The 19534-nt window shown below is 34.9% G+C and overlaps 1 protein-coding gene across 1 annotated transcript; it reads right to left on the bottom strand.

The window, feature by feature from the left end:
• Positions 1–351: 351 nt before the first annotated feature.
• Positions 352–10286, bottom strand: LOC142339557 (uncharacterized). The gene is made up of 3 exons (XM_075389688.1): positions 10105–10286; positions 5924–6020; positions 352–721 (listed from the first exon to the last, which is right to left on the bottom strand). The coding sequence occupies exons 1-3, from the start codon at positions 10188–10190 to the stop codon at positions 590–592; spliced, it is 315 nt and encodes a 104-aa protein (XP_075245803.1). The 5' UTR covers positions 10191–10286; the 3' UTR covers positions 352–589.
• Positions 10287–19534: the final 9248 nt, after the last annotated feature.

Below are 19534 nucleotides of genomic sequence, written 5' to 3'. Positions count from 1 at the left end.
ATAACAAGGACAAAACTATTCGGAGATGCAATGCTGTTCCCCAATCACCCAAATCAATCAAAATAATATTTGATCTAAAAAGTTGGAAAATGAGAGTTTCTAAATATTCCTGTGAATAAGTGTTTGAACTTATTATTAATAGAGCTAAAAGTTGGCAAGTGCCGTATTTTAAAACCGACAATTTTTAGAAATAGATTCGGATTTTCACAGCTAAATTTTGTCAGCCTATGCGAATATTAGCGATAAACGCAATTGTTCTTATTTTTTTAAAAAAAAAACTGCCAAAAATATAATTATTAAAATAAAATCAGACAACGGTCAGCTTTTGAAATAATTTTGATCGGACTATAATATTTAGCAGCGAATGCATTTCTTAAGGGGGATTTTCGTGCAAAAAAACAAGCAACGTGGGGAACAGAATAACATTGCCTGACGTGTCAAAAGAGGTATCTGATAAATAGCACAGCGACTACATTATTTCTGACGGGCAATTTTAACCACATGTCGGTATAAACTTGACAAATTGTTGGTCATTCTAGCTGGCTGGCTACAATTGATGACAGATTGATAATATCAAGTTTGTGCGCTCTCACTTGCAATATGTCTCACAGAGCTGTTTCAACTTGGCCTCATCAGCTCCAACCATATCTCCAATCTCAGCACCTGCTTTGAAGAACTTGAAAGTTGGCATCGCTCTGATTTTGTACTCAGCCGCTATTTCCTAAATAACCAGTTTTTGTATGCTCTGTTCTGGGCTCCAGAAGTAGCACGTGACACTTTAATGTAGCACTACATGTATTAAAACAGTCTACGAAAATTATTTTGGCTTAAAAGTCAAAGCGTCCTGCTATATTGATGAACATTTACATAGCCTATCTTAATACATGTGCATAATAAGGGGGCACCATTAAAAAGTTATTGGAAAACAGAATGTACTGGGGGTTTCTTAATTTTTCACGCCATAAAATTGCCACCATTTTACATCGTTCTGAAGACATTAATAAACAAAAAAATTCAATCGAGACATTTGAAAAAATATTCTCCTAAAAGCTATGTCTCCATAAACTATCATGTCAATCAGCTGATATTCATCGATCCCAAACACATCAAAGCTGTAGCCAGAAAAGAGTGCAGAGCTTTCGGAAAATCGAATTTCTATTCAACTAGTCTGAAGTCCTCGGAACTTGAGTTTAATATTCAGCAGAACTAAAGGCCTATTTCGGTAAAAAAAAAACAAAACAACTCAGCATAAAAACATAACCGACTAACGTCGGGCGAATTGCTCTCAAACCACCGGCAAGCGTTTGGCTTCGACAGTAGCTATCACGGTTTAGTGAGGCTAGCTTAGCTTAAATGAAGGCTACCATGACGGTTTGTGGGTGCAAGCCTGATCGTAATAAAACTTTCCGAGAATCACCTAAACTTAGAACTGATTTCAACCATGAGTTCCCCAAACAAGCATTTTGTCAAAAACAGATTTTACAAAGAAAATTGTAAGAGGCGTGAGGTGAGCATAGCTGGGGGGCGTGAACGATTTGCAGGGTGAGAATTAGGGAATGGGTTGGAGTGGGGAGCGGGTGGGGGATCCATTTTTAAGAACCGCCCTTCACACTATAAGTCTCCAAAACCCTTTCTGAGAATCGCATAATTGGAGAATAGTGAGCTGAAACGCTCTCAGAGAACTTAATGCCCACTGGGCGCTACCTCCTTAGTCCGCTACCTCAAATGGGTCGGACGAAAAATCGGTCAACCATAAAATTGCAAAAAAAAGACCAACAGGACTAATATATTTCGTATAAACTTCGTTTGAGAGCATTTAACAATGATTTCCTAAAAAGTGCTAGCTAAGTCATTTCTTATTTTAAAAAATATGTTCATACATTTCTATTAAAATTCAGCGTTAATGAGGGTAATAGAAGATGACATCACGCCACATAACAGCAGCTGAAGTGCGGCATCAATACAAGAGTTCAGGAAAGAGTGAGTGTGAGATAGAGAAAACGTGAACAAGCAGAAGAATTGAAACTCCAACCGACAGAGAGAGAGAGAGAGAGAGAGAGAGCTAGGAATATTTTCCATGTTGAGATTTGACTCTGCAACTTCTAGTTTTCTAGCCTTGTTAGTAATTACATAATTTAAAAAACGGAAAAGTTTCCATATTCCTAATTGAAAGAAAACATGTTCAAAACCATTTTTTGACTCTGCAGTTCTTTCATGTAAGCCATCAGCAAGATTGGAAAAATTTTTGTTGTCCAGTAGTGATCGTTAAACTCAGGAGAGAACAAAAACATTCGAAAATTTAAAAACAATGGCAAATTGTAAAAACAATCTTACAAAAACTTAAGATATTAACATCTGCAGAACCAATTCATTGTCTCAGGAGACTATCCAGTATCCCTATTTCAAGCCTTCTATAGTTTCACTGGCTCACTGGCTAATAAAGATCTAGACACAAAAATTTTCCAAAAATTCGAGAAAAAAAACATTATTTTATCAAAACATTGCTAAGACTCGAGTTATTAAAATATTGATAAGCAATCCACTAACTGTAGAAACTCTGCAGCAGCTTTGTATCAAATCGTGGAGGAGGTGCCAGGCCTCTGGTTCCGGAAAAAATCTCGAAAATAATCAAAAAACTTGAAAAAATTGCAAGCATTATGCTTTTTAATAATGCTTACTTTCTTAATATTAAAACGTTGAAACACTTTCCATTAAATATAGAAACTATGCAGTAACCTATTATCAAACCCCAGAGGATTTTTCTTGGCTTTTGAGGATGTAGAGGCCTGAAAAATGACAAGTCTTCAAAAAAAAAATGCTAAAATTTGTGATATTAAAAAGTGGAGAACTATTCCATAGCCAATAAAAATTTTCCAGTAACTTATTATCAAAACCTAAAGGAGGTTTTCTGAATCATGAGGCTGTACAAATCATAGTAATGACAATAAATTTCAAAAAATAACTAAAAATTGCCATTTTTGTCAAAAAACGCTAAAATTCGTGATGTTAAAATCTTGAAAAACATTCCTTTACATCTACAAACTATGCAGCAACCTATTATAAGAAGCTAGAGGAGATGTTACTTGGCCCTTAAGGCTGAAGAAACCTCAAAAATGACCAAACTTTTCAAAAAAAAATTGCGAGTTCTAAAATTTGTGATATTAAAAAGTTGAAAACTATTCCATGGCCAATAAAAAATTTTCAGCAACTTATTATTAAACCCCAAAAGAGGTTTTTTGGCTCTTGCAGCTGGAAAAACTTGAATAACGAGAATGTCAAAAAAATGAAAAATTTGTCAGAAAAAAAGCTAAAACTTGTGATGTTAAAACGTTGAACACCATTCCATTACAACTAGAAAACTAGAAACCATGCAGTAACCTATTGTTAAACCATAGCTGAGCTTCCTTGACACCTAGGGCTGAAAAAAGTTAAAAAATGATTAATTCTCAAAACACTTGAAAAAATTTGTGAAAATTAGTACAAAATTGCGTGTTTTTTTTGGAGTACCAAAACATAAAATGGTCATAAAAAGTACTTATGTCTTGCAAAATACCTTTATCAAATTAACCCTGGTCAAACCATAAATTTCAAAAATGACGACAAAAGATGAAAAAATGCGACATTTTAGGCTCAAATCTAAAAATGACATTTTTACCTTAAACTCCAGTCTTCCTAATAGCTTCACCACACTAAGCACTTGAAGGCCTTCAAACGAGGCTAAGGGCCTCTAATTAGATTTAAGCCCGCTGGTCGCAACCTGTTTATCCCGATTTTAAGAACGAAAAGTCAAATGGGTCAGACGAAAAATCGGTCAAGCGAAAAATCTCATAATAAAAGACCAACAGGACTAATATAATTGCTACAAACTTCGTTTGAGAGCAATTAATTAGGTTGACTGAAACAAGGTAGCTTCTTATCACTACCTTTCCTCACTGACAAAGCTTCGCAAATCCTATTGTTAACAGGAAGACAAAATTTGAGGTTATCTTTTTCAAGAATGTGTTATACATACGCACCACTTTCTCGAACTTTTTTCTGCATCAAGTAACAAAATTGACAATGAACAGCAAATGTACAAAATTTACACTTAGCAACTAATATTCCAAAAATAAGAAAAAGCTGAATTTGAACAGACTTAGTTATTTATAATGAACCGGAGGAAAAAGAAGGGTCATATCAATAGCTGTATTTCCGACATGGTTTTAAAATAAAATATGCAGTTTATTTTCTACGCATAAATTTTATTTTAAAAAATTGAAGAAAGCTTCACCTTGAGGCTATTTCTGATTAGTAGCCTGGTTAGCAGCTGTATATCACCTAGGAGTATCAGTTAACATCTGCAACTATACATCACAAAACTACTGCTATATTATATTGAGCAAGTGTAATTTTGAGGACTTTTTTTCATTCATTTTCTCTTGAATGAACTTTCAACACGAGACCGCAAACCACTCTATAAAACAGCAGCGTTAACTTTTGAAAGATCTCTGCTATTCAAGAAACTTGAATTTATTCAACGCCCGTAGTTGATGGTTTAAATGAACCTTACCTTTGAAATTTAGAAAATTGTACGTTTTTTTCTGCAGCTTAGCCCCAGTTTTTTTTCTGCATTTTTTTCAGTTAAAATATAAACCGTTCGAAATCAAATTGTGGAAGAAATAGCTTTGCTTGATTGCTTTTTATCAAGATGTTTACCAACATGCAACATCTCAGCATTTAATGCAAAATTTCCTTTTTCGTCTTTCTTTTACTACCATTTTGAGATTGCAGATCTACGCAGCTTTTTCGGCTATTTTCTGGCAATCTGCCAGCTATGTTCTGTCTACTTGTTAGTTATTCGCAGAGAGACCAATCCTATATTTTTTCTGATGAAATGCAAGTCACTTGGTTTAGTTTACTTTTATCTGATGCTATTTTGTTCATACTTTTCATTAAGTTTCTAAGAAATAGATAGACATTTTTGGCCGTAAGTAATTCTTGTGGTCTTATATGATTTTGTTGTTTGTGTTGTCTTTTACTCTCCTTAATGGCAGGTATCATCGGCTCTCTAATGAGTTTTTGTTTCATTTGTATAGTAGTTAGAGCTTAAAACGATTTTTTGAATGAAAGTACTTTTTGAAAGTTTCCCATCTCTTCCTCATTTGGCGGACAATTAAGTCAAAAGCGGGTTGAGCGGCGTCAGAACATTATGTGCAGTAAATGAACGTTACCGCGCCTCCTTGCAATAATAATTTAAGAGTCATCTTATCAATAATCTTCAAGTGTAAAACAGCAATCTCTAAATTGATGAAAAATTGATTTAAGACACAACATACACCTCGCAGGTGTATGGTAACTGATTAAGTCTTTCAGTTGATTATGAAAAAATTGCAAGGCTGGCAAAGGTTAATGAAAATAAACCGACTGATGTCGGAAGAATTGTTATCGAACGACAGGCGGGTAGAAAACATTTGACCCCGCCGAGATTCGGACCCCTGACCTCCCAATCCATAACCAGACTAAGAAAATCAGTAGTGGGCTTCAAAAACCACAGAGGTTAACATATACCACTATTAAGATTTAAAGTGAAAAATGGCACCAGAATCGGCGCATTTTTCATTTGACTTTTAGTATTAAATTGCCGCCAATTGAGTTCAGCTGCTTGAAATAGTGATTGAGAGAGACTTTTAGATCGCGCGAAACGCAAAAAGTTAAGGGCGTAAAAGTCACTCGAAAAGTCAAAACCGTCAAGCAAAAATTTTGCATAGAAAAAGACAAACGTTTACAATAATTGCTATGAACTTCGTTCAAGAGCAATTAAAAATTCAAAACCATGAATTTCAAGCTAATTGCAGCTGTTGTCAAGGAAAAGGACATCTCGGGACGTAATGATGTTTGTGGTGAACCCTGGCAAAGTTTCGTAGATGGCGAAAAAATTTGTAACCTGCGCTTCATCCACATCTACTTTCACAAACACAGCATTTGTGTATTCGACAGAATACTCCACAAACTTTGGTCCAATTCTCTGGCACGGTCCACACCTAGAACAAAACCAACTAGTCAAGAACAAACCGGTAATTCAAGCTCGGTTAGATTACAAAAAATACTTCCGGTGCACAAAACAAATGTTGCTTTACTTTCTAAACCAATAAACCGTTTTCCATTAATATGGTTTAAAAGGATCAGAGATATGACCATCATTATCAAACGATCGACTGCGATTTGACTTGATAACTTAATTTTGGCTGTGATTAAAATTATAGCATGGCCTTCAGAATATAATTGAGTGATGCTCATTGAAAATCTGATAACAGGCAAAGATATTCAACTATTTTTATGAAAAAGTTCGCAAAAAAGTCTAAACATACCCGGAAAATAGCCGCCGTTGATTCCAATAAGCATGATTGGGATTGAAATAACAGAAGATATTGAAAAAAAAGATTTTTGTACAAAAACATTTTTTTAAGTCCGATTTATTTTGATGGCATTTCGTAGTTGAACATACTTCTGTTTCTTAGAGAGAGGCTACAGGGGCTCCTATCAATAACAATAAGCATTAGAGATGGTAAATAAGACTTATAGGAACAACGTTCAAATAGCGGGCATCTAAAATTGGGCTTTATGGGTTTATCCCGTTTCTATTTCTGACATCCATTTTTGTACTAACTCTGTTCATTTTGAATTGCTTTGCTGAGCAACTGATGTTCAAAATCACTTTTAGCAGAATGAGAGAAGAGAGAAACTAGCCTAGAGAAGTCAAAAAGATTTCACGCAAAATGTTGAAAAGGCGGCAAAATGAGGTAAAGCGAAACATTTTTTTATTCGACGAAGTAAAAAAACATAGCAGGACAAGTCCTGACGTACAATTCAAAGAATTTTCATTGACTAAACAGAAAACTAGACCTAGAATGGACTATGAATGGATTGGAAAAAATCATTTAGAGAAAAATCCGATCCAAAAAATCGAAAAAACAGTAAAAATCAAATTGAAATTGCCGCATGTGAACAAAAAACCACTAGCGAGAAAGCGAATTTTTGTTCAAACACCGTTTTCTCACTCTACTTTAAATTTAGAGCGAAAAAATTTCACGCCGCAAAACCACTTACTTTTTCGCTCCACTTCCTGTTTCGGCGTGATAAAAATCACTACTCCAATTAGACTTCAAAAATCATGAAAATGTGTGAACAGATCTTAAAAAAAAAACATAGCAGGACAAGTCCTGACGTACAATTCAAAGAATTTTCATTGACTAAACAAAAAAACTAGACCTAGAATGGAATATCAGTGAATTGAGAAAACCATTTAAAAAAATCAGATAAAAAAAACAAAAAATCAATGTCAAAATGCCGCATGTGAACAAAAAAAACTACTGTCGAGAAATTAAAATTTAATTCAAACAAAAAACTAGGCCTAGAAAGAGCTGTGAACGGATTGGGAAAACCATTTAGAAAAAAATCCGATCCAAAAAATCGAAAAAACCGTAAAAATCAGAGTGAAATTGCCGCATGTGATCAAAAAATCACTACCGAGAAATCGAATTTTTGTTCAAACACCGTTTTCTCACTCTACTTTAAACTTAGAGCGAAAAACATTCACGCCACAAAACTACTCGCTTTTTCGCTCCACTTCCTGTTTCGGCGTGACCAAAACCACTACTCCAATTTGACTTCAAAAATCATGAAAATGTGTGAACAGATCTTAAAAAAAAAGACAGCGCCCCAATACAATTCAAATTCTTTGAATTGTAAAAAAAAAATAAGAGCGCTATAATAGCCGGCTGAGAAGATGAGGGCGGCTATTAATGAAAGAAACAAAGCTGCTTTGAAGGGAGAGTGAGTAAAAGTAAACATAATTTAGTTGAAACCATATGTAACCATGCAATTCATGAATCACAAAATATAATTAAACAAATTAGCAGCGAGAAAAGACGTAAATTAGACTTCAAACAAACTCGAAAACAGGTTTGCACAAATTTTATCAGAATTTAAAAAAAACAAAAGTAACTACATTGACGTACGTGAAAAATAGCTCTCTAAAACTGACTCCTTTCAATTAGCACAAAACGTTGGACGAATTTCTCTTAACAAACACTGGCGCGGACTCGATTCTATTGAAACCCGCTCCAGTCGGGGAGTAGAAGGAGGGCGGAACGAGGCGTTATTAGAGGGTATTTGATAGAGGGGAAGGAATATATTTAATGTAAAATCAAATTTACGATGCGTTTTTCATTTGACTTTTTATAGTAATCTGCCGCCAATTGAGTTTAGCTGCTTAAAAGCGTGAATGAAAGAGATTACATTTTGAAAACTCAAAAACACAGAAGCACTGCCCACTCAGCTATCAGTCCCTGCTTGTTGCTATGCTGCAATCATTTTTATTTTCGCAAAAAGCTCTACTTCGGAGATCACAAAAAATAGAGATCACTCAAAAATGAAGAATGAAAGCGTGAAAAAGTCACTACAGAAGTCAAAGAGTGTTCTAGAATAAAAGCGGTCAAGCAAAAAAATTGCATAAAAAAGACCAACACGTTTACAATAATTGCTATGAACTTCGGTGACACTAACACTACAGTTCAAATTTGAACGCTTATTGACTTCCAGAGAAAAATGCTCTGCAAAACCAAAACAAAGTTCAATGACATCTCATTTTACTTGAAACGGTCCTAAATCGAAACCAAATCATCCAGTAAAAAGATAGTCAGGTAACTCGGCGGTAGTCAATAAACCTATACATAACTACAAATATTGAGATTTGCAAAGTACAAGAATTAAGCTCAAAACATCTCACTGACTAAATATAACTTATTTGATAAAACAGAATATAATGAGATATAAGTAAACATAAACCGACTAATGTCGGAAGAATTGCTCTCGAACGACAGGCGGGTCAAAAACCATTTGACCACCCCGGGATTCGAACCAATGACCTCTCGATCCCTGAGAATGTTCTAGAAGAAAAGCGCAAAATGGTCAAGCAAAAAATGAGCATAAAAAAGACCAACACGTTTACAATAATTGCCATGAACTTCATTCAAGAGCAATTAAAAACCAAATAACATATAGATTTCGAACTTTTCCCAAAAAAACAACGATTTAAAACATCACTCTGCTAGGATGGCCCCTCATAGGTAAAATCGACAGCGGTTGTTTCGGGGTCGTGCAAAATTGAGCCACGGTAAACTACTGATTTCGACCTCGACTATTTTCAGCTGCTTGAAAATCCAAATGAGAGAGAAATTAGATTACGCAAAACGACAAATTCAACGTCGCAAGTCACTCGAAACGGTCCAGCAGAAAATTTGCATAAAGACGAACACGTTTACAATAATTGCTATGAACTTCGGTGACACAAGCACTACAGTTCAAATTTGAACGCTTATTGACTTCCAGACAAAATTGCTCTTCAAAACCAAAACAAAGTTCAATGACATCTCATTTTACTTGAAACGGTCCTAAATCGAAACCAAATCATCCAGTAAAAAGATAGTCAGGTAATTCGGCGGTAGTCAATAAACCTATACATAACTACAAATATTGAGATTTGAAAAGTACAAGAATTAAGCTCAAAACATCCGCACATCTCACTGACTAAATGTAACTTATTTGATAAAACAGAATATAATGAAATATAAGTAAACATAAACCGACTAATGTCGGAAGAATTGCTCTCGAACGACAGGCGGGTCAAAAACCATTTGACCATCCCGGGATTCGAACCAATGACCTCCCGATCCCTGAGAATGTTCTAGAAAAGCGCAAAATGGTCAAGCAAAAAATGTGCATAAAAAAGACCAACACGTTTACAATAATTGCCATGAACTTCATTCAAGAGCAATTAAAAACCAAATAACAAATAGATTTCGAACTTTTCCCAAAAAAACAACGAATTAAAACATTTGCCTGAAAATCCAAATGAGAGAGAATTTAGATTACGCAAAACGATAAATTCAACGTCGCAAGTCAATCGAAACGGTCAAGCAAAAATTTTGCATAAAACAAAGACCAACACGTTTACAATAATTGATTCTATTTTCGTTTGAGAGAATTTAAAAATATGTAAAAAAAATCTGATTGAAAATCTTGAGAGCTAAAACCCAAGGATGCTTCGAAGCTGCATGAGCTTACCAGGTTGCAGTGAAGTCAACAGCCACTACTTTGTCCCCACTGATGAGTTTCTGAAACTCTTCCAGCGATTCTATAGATTCAGGCATGTCGTACTCGAAATTTTACGTTAAACCAAACACACAACAATTGTAGATACCACAAAATGTATCTGAAAGTGTCAAATGTTAGTTTAACTAATATCAAACAAATATTGCGGTTGACAAATTATTTGAGACATATTCGAACAGTATGAATAATGTTTATCACCAGTTAGTGACGTGATTCGCCAGTACAAAAATATTTTACAAAATCACTTCAAGTATCAATTGAAACATTCTATTTTAATTCATATATAGACAAATTACAAATTAACTCTAAAATCTATGATGACAATAATTTAGAGAACCATTTAGTTATTAAGTGGGCCACAAATGGCCAAGCAATGATCAAAACGATTATAAAATTTGGGTTTTTAGAGATTTTTTGGAGCCAGTTAGAAGTTCCACGGCTGTTAACTCGACTAAACTGAGTTGGGTTAAATTTGAGCATAAAAGACCTGATAGATTCTATTTCTTTAACTAGTTTGTCTACTTTGGAATGCAGATCATTTAATGATAGATGAATTCCTTGATCATTGTTGATGTGTACTATAGAGCCGTGAGATTGTGATATCAAGTCCGTGGAGGGTGGTTTTTGAAGTACTTCAAATTGAATATCCGTTTGCGTGTCGCAAAAGTTTTCTTCATCTCCATCAGTATCCTCAATGCTGCTGTTTTTTATAGGTTCTTGAGGAACGTCCGCTGATTGTTCAATATTTTTCACATCACGATTTGCAGATGTTTCATCAGAGCGTATGTCTTTTTTGAGCACTGTCTTGAGAAATGGTCCAAACACAGGACCCAATTTCTGAACTTCCTCTGTTACAGGCAATACTTCTAATAGTTCAGCCAGCTTTTCAACGTACTTTAGCTTAGCTTCATCGGAAGACATTTCTTTCAATTTGTGCCACGCATCCCATTTGTATCTCCCTTTCACATCCCAGGCATAAGGCTTGGCTTCTTTACACGATCCAACGGTTGCCTGCTTGTATAATGCATAGAAATTTAGCATTAACTCATACGAAGGCTTGAAAGAACCTTCGGAGGGCAGATTCTTAATGCAGTCAACCGCCAATGTGAACTGGTCGTCAAGGGAAGGTATGCTATCGCACATCACAAATCTAAAAAAGGACAAAAAAGCGTCTCTAATTTCGTACACTTGAAGGGATCAAGAAGTATTGCGAGAGCACATAGAGGTGCACGTAAATTTAATTTTACATTAATAACCAGCTTCAAAGTCCATCACCTTTTGCATGAGCAGCAAGTTTCAATATTTTTTGGTCTGTCGCATAAGAACAAGCCAGGGATTTGGAAAAATTAATTGCAATTAATTGGCTAGACAACAAGAGGAGCAATCAATTAATTTAATTGGCAAAACATAAAAATCATTTATTGCAATAATTGCAATTACTGATCAATTAAATTTGATGTTCTATCAATTATTTTTTTTCGTAGATTTAAAAATAATTCTGCCTTGATTTACCCAAAAATGTTCACAAATGGTTATATTATCAGAATTATTCAGTTTCTAATCAACGACAAAAACTATTTTAACACCCAAATCTACCAAATTACATGAAATCTCTAAGTTTGTGATCTGGAAACTTTTTCTCCAGTGGCGGGTTTGCAACCTGGCAAAATGCTGCTTCAATTTCTCCCAATTATTGGGCAATTAATTGGGTCGTTCCAATCAATTATTGCAATTAAAATAGAGTAACCAATCAATTATTGCAATTAAAATAGAGTAACCAATCAATTATTGCAATCAATTAATTGCCAATTATTGCAATTACAATTAATATTTCTAAATCCCTGGAACAAGCCCTCTAGCCTAATGCGCAGCTTTTGCAAGTAGTGAAATATCACGTATTAAACTTTCCTGCACTATTGCCAGAAAAATGCATGACATTAATGGAATAATTCAAAGTTGAATGGCTTGTTGTACGAAACAAAGGGGGATCTTTTCTGTTTGTGTCCCCACCTAGCTTAGGGTGTCATATTAATTGCATTACAATTTAAAGACACGTGCTCTGTAAATGGCGAGTGCATAAGGTACTAGGGATGGCGGAGGGGCACAAAAGGAAAAGATCTCAGAACTTTCAAACAAGGGATTCTAAAGTGACAAATCAGTATTTCAAGAACAAATAGCAACTGATACTTGCGAAGCTTAAATGGGTTCACCCAGACGCGTCTTCAAAAAAGAGAAAAACCATAAATTCAACAAAGACATTTGATCTCAAGCATTCCTCGATAGATATATAGAAATTCTCTTTTACAACGTACGCAATGCCACTGAAATTTTCCAAAATATATTGAATATTCACGCACCTTTGAAAAAACAAAAGTGAAAAAAAAGGAGCACAAAAAATGGTTATCAAAAGAACTGCGTAGTCTCATTAATGAAAAGCATCGTGTATTCAATGAATGGAAAAAAGATCCTGATCCAGAGCTCTTTAACTGTTACAAACTACTTAGAACCAATGTTAATAGAAAATTACGTAAAGCAACTGAAGATTATACAAAAATTTTCGAGAACCAAGAACAATGGAAATTTATCAAGATCAAAATTAACTCAAATAAACAGACAGAAAAAATTCCAAAGATGAAAGAGGGCCCTAACGTAATATTGGATGAAAAAAGCATTGCTAACTGTTTGAATAATTGTTTTGCCTGTATTGGACTTTACAAGGGCGAAATAATTGCTCCTAGGTTGCCTGCTTTTATTACAATTCAAAGAATTTGAATTGTATTGGGGCGCTGTCTTTTTTTTAAGATCTGTTCACACATTTTCATGATTTTTGAAGTCAAATTGGAGTAGTGATTTTGGTCACGCCGAAACAGGAAATGCAGCGAAAAAGCGAGTGGTTTTGCGGCGTGAATTTTTTTCGCTCTAATTTTAAAGTAGAGTGCGAAAATGGTGTTTGAACAAAAATTCGGTTTCTCGGTAGTGGTTTTTTGTTCACATGCGGCAATTTCACTCTGATTTTTACTGTTTTTTCGATTTTTTGGATCGGATTTTTTTCTAAATGGTTTTCCCAATCCATTCACAGCTCATTCTAGGCCTAGTTTTTTGTTTGAATTAAATTTTCATTTCTCGCTAATGGTTTTTTTGTTCACATGCGGCATTTTGACATTGATTTTTTGTTTTTTTTTTCTTATTTTTTGATCGGATTTTTTTAAAAATGGTTTTCTCAATTCACGCATACTCCATTCTAGGTCTAGTTTTTCTGTTTAGTCAATGAAAATTCTTTGAATTGTACGTCAGGACTTGTCCTGCTATGTTTTTTAAGTGAAATGAAATCAATTTCAGGCTGGTAACCAGAAGAGAACTATACAAAGTTATTGACAAACTACAAACGCAAAAATCAGGTGGACCAGGGTATATACCATCCTGGGCACTGAAAGATTGTAAGTTGGAACCCATTTACAGTTTGCTAGTAATGATTATATAAAAGGAAATACTCTCCCTGAAATATAAAAAGAAGCCTATGTCACTCCCATCTATAAGAAAGGCGACAGGCATAACGCTGAAAACTATCGACCAATTTCGGTCACGCCAACATTAGCAAACAATTTTGAAAGACTTCTCTGGAAGAAAATGTCGTAACATTTTGATATGAAAAAAAAATTAACAAAAATCAATTTGTTTTCCAAAAACAAAAGTCGTGTCCTAATACAATAGTTGCACTGACAGAGAAAATAAACCAATATGTTGAAGTAAAAGATATAGTCTTAACAATCTTTTTCGAATTCAGCGAAATCTTTTAACTCAATATCCTTGGACATTTTCATGCAAAAAATTGAAAAATATGGTTTTGGAGAAAACGCAAGAGTCTCATTGAGTTCGTTTCTAATTACCAGATAACAGTGTATTAGAAACCGAATAGTTGAATCCGACAGGGCCATCATAAATCATGGCGTTCCACAAGGTACTCTACTAGGACCACTAGTATTCATACTTTATGTAAATGACTTCGGTGAGGAAATAGGGAAAAACTTCGAATCTTTTACACTTTGCAGATGACACAGCAATTTTATGTAACAAGAAAACGAACAGTGTTTAGAAGCTAAAAAGATATTAATGGAAACTGAACATTATATGAAACAAAAGAAGTTAACTCTAAATGAAGGAAAACAGAAATAATAGTTTTCAGAAATGAAAAGTTATCAACAGTCAATTGCGTTGAATTTAAAAGTCATTCATTGAAACCAAAAGAAGAATGCAGATACCTAGGTGTTATTCTTGACAACGTGCTGACATACCAAAAACATTTCAATAATGTGATCAGTAAAATGGTTTTAGCTATCAGATCATTTTATTTGGTACGCAATCAAATACCTTTAAAGGCTCGAATAAATCTCTTTAGACCACTTGCTTTATCGCAATTAGAATTTAATGCAATATTTTTTCAAGGCTGCCGTCCTACTCAATTGAAAGAATAAACAAACGAATTAGATGGAGCATAAAAGTTTGCTTTTTTCGAACAATATTAGACAGTGCTCGTAAATTACTTCTTGAAAATAAAATACTTCCCGCAGAAATTCAAAAAGCAAAAACTTCATTAAATAGATTTCGATATTGTCCAACAAACCAACATACAAGACCAAAGAAAATTCAGAAAAATCGGAGACGTTGAAATTAAAGTTAATAATGGTACATATAATTTTTCTCTCACAAAAAAAATGTAAATCAAAATGGAGTCAAACCTCAACAATAATAAACTTTGTTCGGAAATATAATAAACTTCCAAGAGCTCTATGAAAGGAAAATCAAAGAAAAAATTTTAAAAAGAATTTAAAAAAAATTAAAGGAATTTAAAAAAATTAAAAAAAGAATTAAAAAAAGACACGAACAAGTTCCAATGGACAAAAATGTAGTATGTCCAAATCCAAGGGAAAGATGTAGTATGTTTGATTTATGATATTCCAACATGTAACTTTAACCTCGTGGTTATTCGAAATTACATATTTGAGATTTTAAAAAAAATGCTTGACTACCAACAGAGATGACTGCTGTATTGCTTCATAGTGGTGGCTCACTAACTTCCATGAGTTGACAAACGGAGAACAAATTTCTCGAATGCCATTCAAATAACAAAAAAATACATCCTGTGACATACAGAAACTTGGTTAACCGAAAGCATCTTATCGGGTTTAGATAACTTATGCCCCTATCGACTTAATACTAATTGATATCAACTTCGTGCAAACCGATTGGAATACGCTTACGTCAACATCTTCGACGAAAAACATGTTTTTGAAGAACTCTCAAGCTTGACTACCAAAAAATCCACACTTAAATGGGAACACCCTGAACACTAACTTGCCTTACAGTTGACAACCCCTCATTCACCATACCACCTCCCTATCATAAGTTATGTCTTAAAAAAACGCTAACACTTACAAGACCTATATTACCAGAGAGCTATCATCCACACTTGAGGCACGTAAAGAACTAAACATCCACACTTGATTCTCGTAAAGACCTTGAGCTAATTGTGCTTGATGACAACAAACAGATCGACTCGTTAGACGTAAAAATTTTATACACGAATATGCCTGTTTCGGAAGCGATAGAAATAGCTCTAAGATGCCTTTATTCAAGTGACAACGCTCCAGATTTGGAAAGATCAACATTAAAACTCATGTTGAAATTGCTGAGACGAATGTCCATTTCACTTGTAACAATAAACGGTGTTGCCAAGTTGATCGCCTAGCAGTGGCCGCATCTTTGGCGGTCATATTGGCAAACATTTGGATGAAATTGTTCGAAGATAAGCTAAAAGAAGAGTTGTACTCGAGGCAGGCTTGAAGAAAAATACCACTGAAAAATGCCCTCATTGTTCAAGAAAATCAATTTGGAATAGTAAAGGAGTTAAATGGGAGTGCTGCAGAATCTGGTTTCAAGATAAGAGCCAGAAAATAAGCGAAAAGAAGAACATAAAAAATATGGGATATTGTTTGGTTTTGTAGCAATTGCAACAAATTACCAAAGACAGAACTCAAGTTGGAGAGATTTTTGGCACGATATGTTGACGACATTGTATGTACCACAATATCAAAAAGCGAAGAATTGCTCCAAAAAGTTAACGCATAGAAAAAAACCTTCAATTTACATACGAAAATGTAGATGCAAACGGCGAATGGCCTTTCTTGACATGAATATATATGTGTGAGCAAGGAAAATAAAATTTCATGCAAATGGTACCGTAAGCCTACTGATACATCAACAATGTCAAACTTACTTAGTGGTGCCCCATTGCAACTTAAGAGAAATATAGGGCAAGACACTGTGCATAAGCTTTTCCGTAGCACGAGTGATTGGAAAAATTTTGACTAGGCACTTAAAACAAATCGGGATATATGGTTGAAACTCTCGAATCATTTTTTTCAAATTTTATTCTGACATGTGAGTTGGCCTGTTCGGAAGAATATTTTAACGAACAAGATATGAAGAAAAGCGAAAAATTGCGCTACTGTTGGCAGATAGTCCTTCAAAATTTCAAAAGAAGAAAAAATGAGCGACATGTTTTGAAAATCAAAATTGAACGATTTTCGAAAGTGCAAAAATTCGATTTTAACAAGTTATCAATTTCGAAAACTTAAAATTCAATTTTTGTAGTGATTTTTGATATATATCCATTTTGTTTTAAAACACTCACAGAATAAAGTTCATATCCTGACGATGCTAGTTATAGTGAAAATGTTCGTTACTGAACCTAGACTAATTGGCTGTTAAATTCTTTTATTTTAACTAAACTTCGCTGAGTTTTGCTGCAGCAAATTAAACTAGAAAGAAATCAATGAGTTCATTAAGGATCAACCCTTCAATCCCGATTCAGCGATGTAGATTTGGGTTGTGAAGCAGTGGTATCAATGGCTCTATGATGTTGTACAAAAATTCATTACTAAAAAAACCAATAATGGCGCAAAGATCGCATAGATATCATAGGCGCCATCACACAAAATCAAAAAATTGCAAACAGTGCAGTTTTAATGTAGTAGAAGAAGTTGTTGTAGTAGTAGTAGTAGTAGAAGTAATTGTAGTATATAGGCTTGAGACCAGGGGTGAAAGAGAGACAGAGAGCCACAGAGGTAGAGAATTTGCCAGGAGCAGTGTCCTATCTCAATGTAGCTTCTATGGATTACATCGTATCCGCAAAACCTTCTATTTACAAAAAAAAATGAAAGAACAAAAATCTAACTACCGTCTTAACTTTTAAAAGATCAGAATGAATCTGAAAAAAAGTTTTAGAAACGGTAGAAACGGTATAAAGAAAATTTTGAAGTGTACCTCGACGAACAATTTCATGAGAAGTGAATTCGGCTCAGCAAACAAATAGCCCACACTGATTTTAAAAAGACGACCTCTTCAACTCTTACATTTAGTCATCTCCTTAACTATGACTTATGCAACACTCCAGTTAAGGTCTTCAGTCTGCGATCTCATTCAAAATTTTCACAAAATTTCCTGGATAACGATTCTCAGGACAAAGCGTGTACATTAACTTGCAAAAATTTATCGACAACGTAAACCATGAGATGCATCTCAAGAAAAGTACATGTCGGGAATACAGAAGCTTCTTCAAAAATAGAGAAAATCGTTAAGTTCAACAAAGACAATTGATCTCAAGCATTCCTCTATACATATTTAGATATTCTCTTTTACAAAGTACGCAATTTATTTAACTACCGACACAGATGACTCCTGTGATGTTTCATAATGGAGGCTCAATAACGTCCATGAGTTGACGCACGGAGAACAAATTTCTCAAATGCCATTCAAATAACAAATAAATACATCCTGTGACATACAGAAACATGGTTAACCGAAAGCATCTTACCGGGTTTTAATATTTTAATGCCCTAATGTCTTACAACTAATTGAAATCAACTTTGTTCAAACCAAATCGAATACGCTTACGTCAAAATCTCCGACGAACCACATGTTTCTGACAAACTCTCAAGCTTGACTTTGAAAAAATCCACACCGAATCGGGAACATCCCTAAACACTTATTTTCCTTACAGTTGACAACCGCTCATTCACCATACCACCTCCATGTCATCATTTTCTTCATAAAACCGCTAACGCACACAAATCTCGAATTACCGGATTGCAAACTAAACTTCGTTTAGTTTTGCTGGCGCAAATTAAACTAGAAAGATCTGAATGAGTTCATTAAAGACCAAACCTTCAGTTCTGATTCAGCGATGTGGATTTTCCTATGAAGCCATGGTATCAATGCCTCTATGTTGCTATAAAAGATTTTATTCCAAGGAAAACCAAACTTTGCTCAAAGATTGCTTAGGTATCATCGGCTTCATCACACAAAATCAAAATTTGGCAAACACTGCAAGCTAAATACAGCGTTTCCGCAAAACCTTCTAAAGAAAAGAGCAAAAGAGCAAAAACCGACCTACTATTGTCACCTTTGAAAGATCAGAAATAATTTAAAGTCAAAATTTTTGAAAAGGTAGGATCATTGATCCTTAATGATAAACTTTAATGATAAACTTATTAAATAGATTGTTTCATGTTAAATGTCTACATACGCAAGGTGTGGAAGACCTTCAGTGGAAGGGTTTTAGTGACCTGCGTGTATGTTTAAATGAGATATCACACTTTCAAGACGTCAAACAACAAAGGCCTGCTGATTGGTGACTCACAGGTCAGACAACTCATTTACCCTGAAATCAACATCCTGTCCCTTCCTGGCGCAGGGGTGAAACACGTGCAAAACTTCATAGCACCAAAAGGAAAATACGAGAAAATAGCAATATTCATTGGTGGAAACGACTTGTACGGATATTTGCCCTCCAACACTCCAGTGCAGGAAGTAGTTGACAGTATCTGTGAGTTAGCAAATACCCTTTTTGAAGTTACCGATAACGTTTTTGTTTTTGGCATCCCACCACGTTTTCCCCCAGAACACGAAATTGAACAAATTAAATCTGAGTACGAGGACCACGACCTGCTTCGCCATCGCGCAGTTAATCGAAAACTTCATCAGCTATCCAAAAAATACGATTGGGGTTTTCGGGGCTTAGCAGACGCTATCTACTCCGGTGCTCAAATTTCAGACAACGACAACGTCCATCTTAACAACAAAGGAAAAAGCCAAGTAGAAAAAATAAGGTTTTGTATACGAACAAGCTAGCAGCTGAAAAGCACCCACAAGTTTTCGAGTGTTCCCGTGATACCGTTTGTCGGTGCAGTTTTTTCGATTAGATTAGAGTACCATAGACCCCCGTACGGCGGTCACGGGCTCTTTTCCATCCTTCCTCCAGCAGCTCCTCGTATATCAAGTAATTCCAGTAAAACCATAGATCCTTGCACGGAGATCAAGGTCA

This window comes from Convolutriloba macropyga, chromosome 5 (assembly GCF_964194025.1).
Source record: "Convolutriloba macropyga chromosome 5, txConMacr16.3, whole genome shotgun sequence".
Classification (NCBI taxonomy): domain Eukaryota; kingdom Metazoa; phylum Xenacoelomorpha; order Acoela; family Convolutidae; genus Convolutriloba; species Convolutriloba macropyga.
Note: the sequence above shows the minus strand (reverse complement) of the source record. Positions and strands in the feature narration are given on the sequence as shown.

Excerpts from the sequence above, each read along its gene's own strand:
- LOC142339557 (XM_075389688.1), bottom strand. The coding sequence starts at position 10,190 with ATGCCTGAATCTATAGAATCGCTGGAAGAGTTTCAGAAACTCATCAGT. Across the intron at positions 6,021-10,104 it reads GTTGACTTCACTGCAACCTG|GTGTGGACCGTGCCAGAGAA; the intron begins GTAAGCTCATGC and ends GTTTTGTTCTAG. Across the intron at positions 722-5,923 it reads TAGATGTGGATGAAGCGCAG|GAAATAGCGGCTGAGTACAA; the intron begins GTTACAAATTTT and ends CTGGTTATTTAG.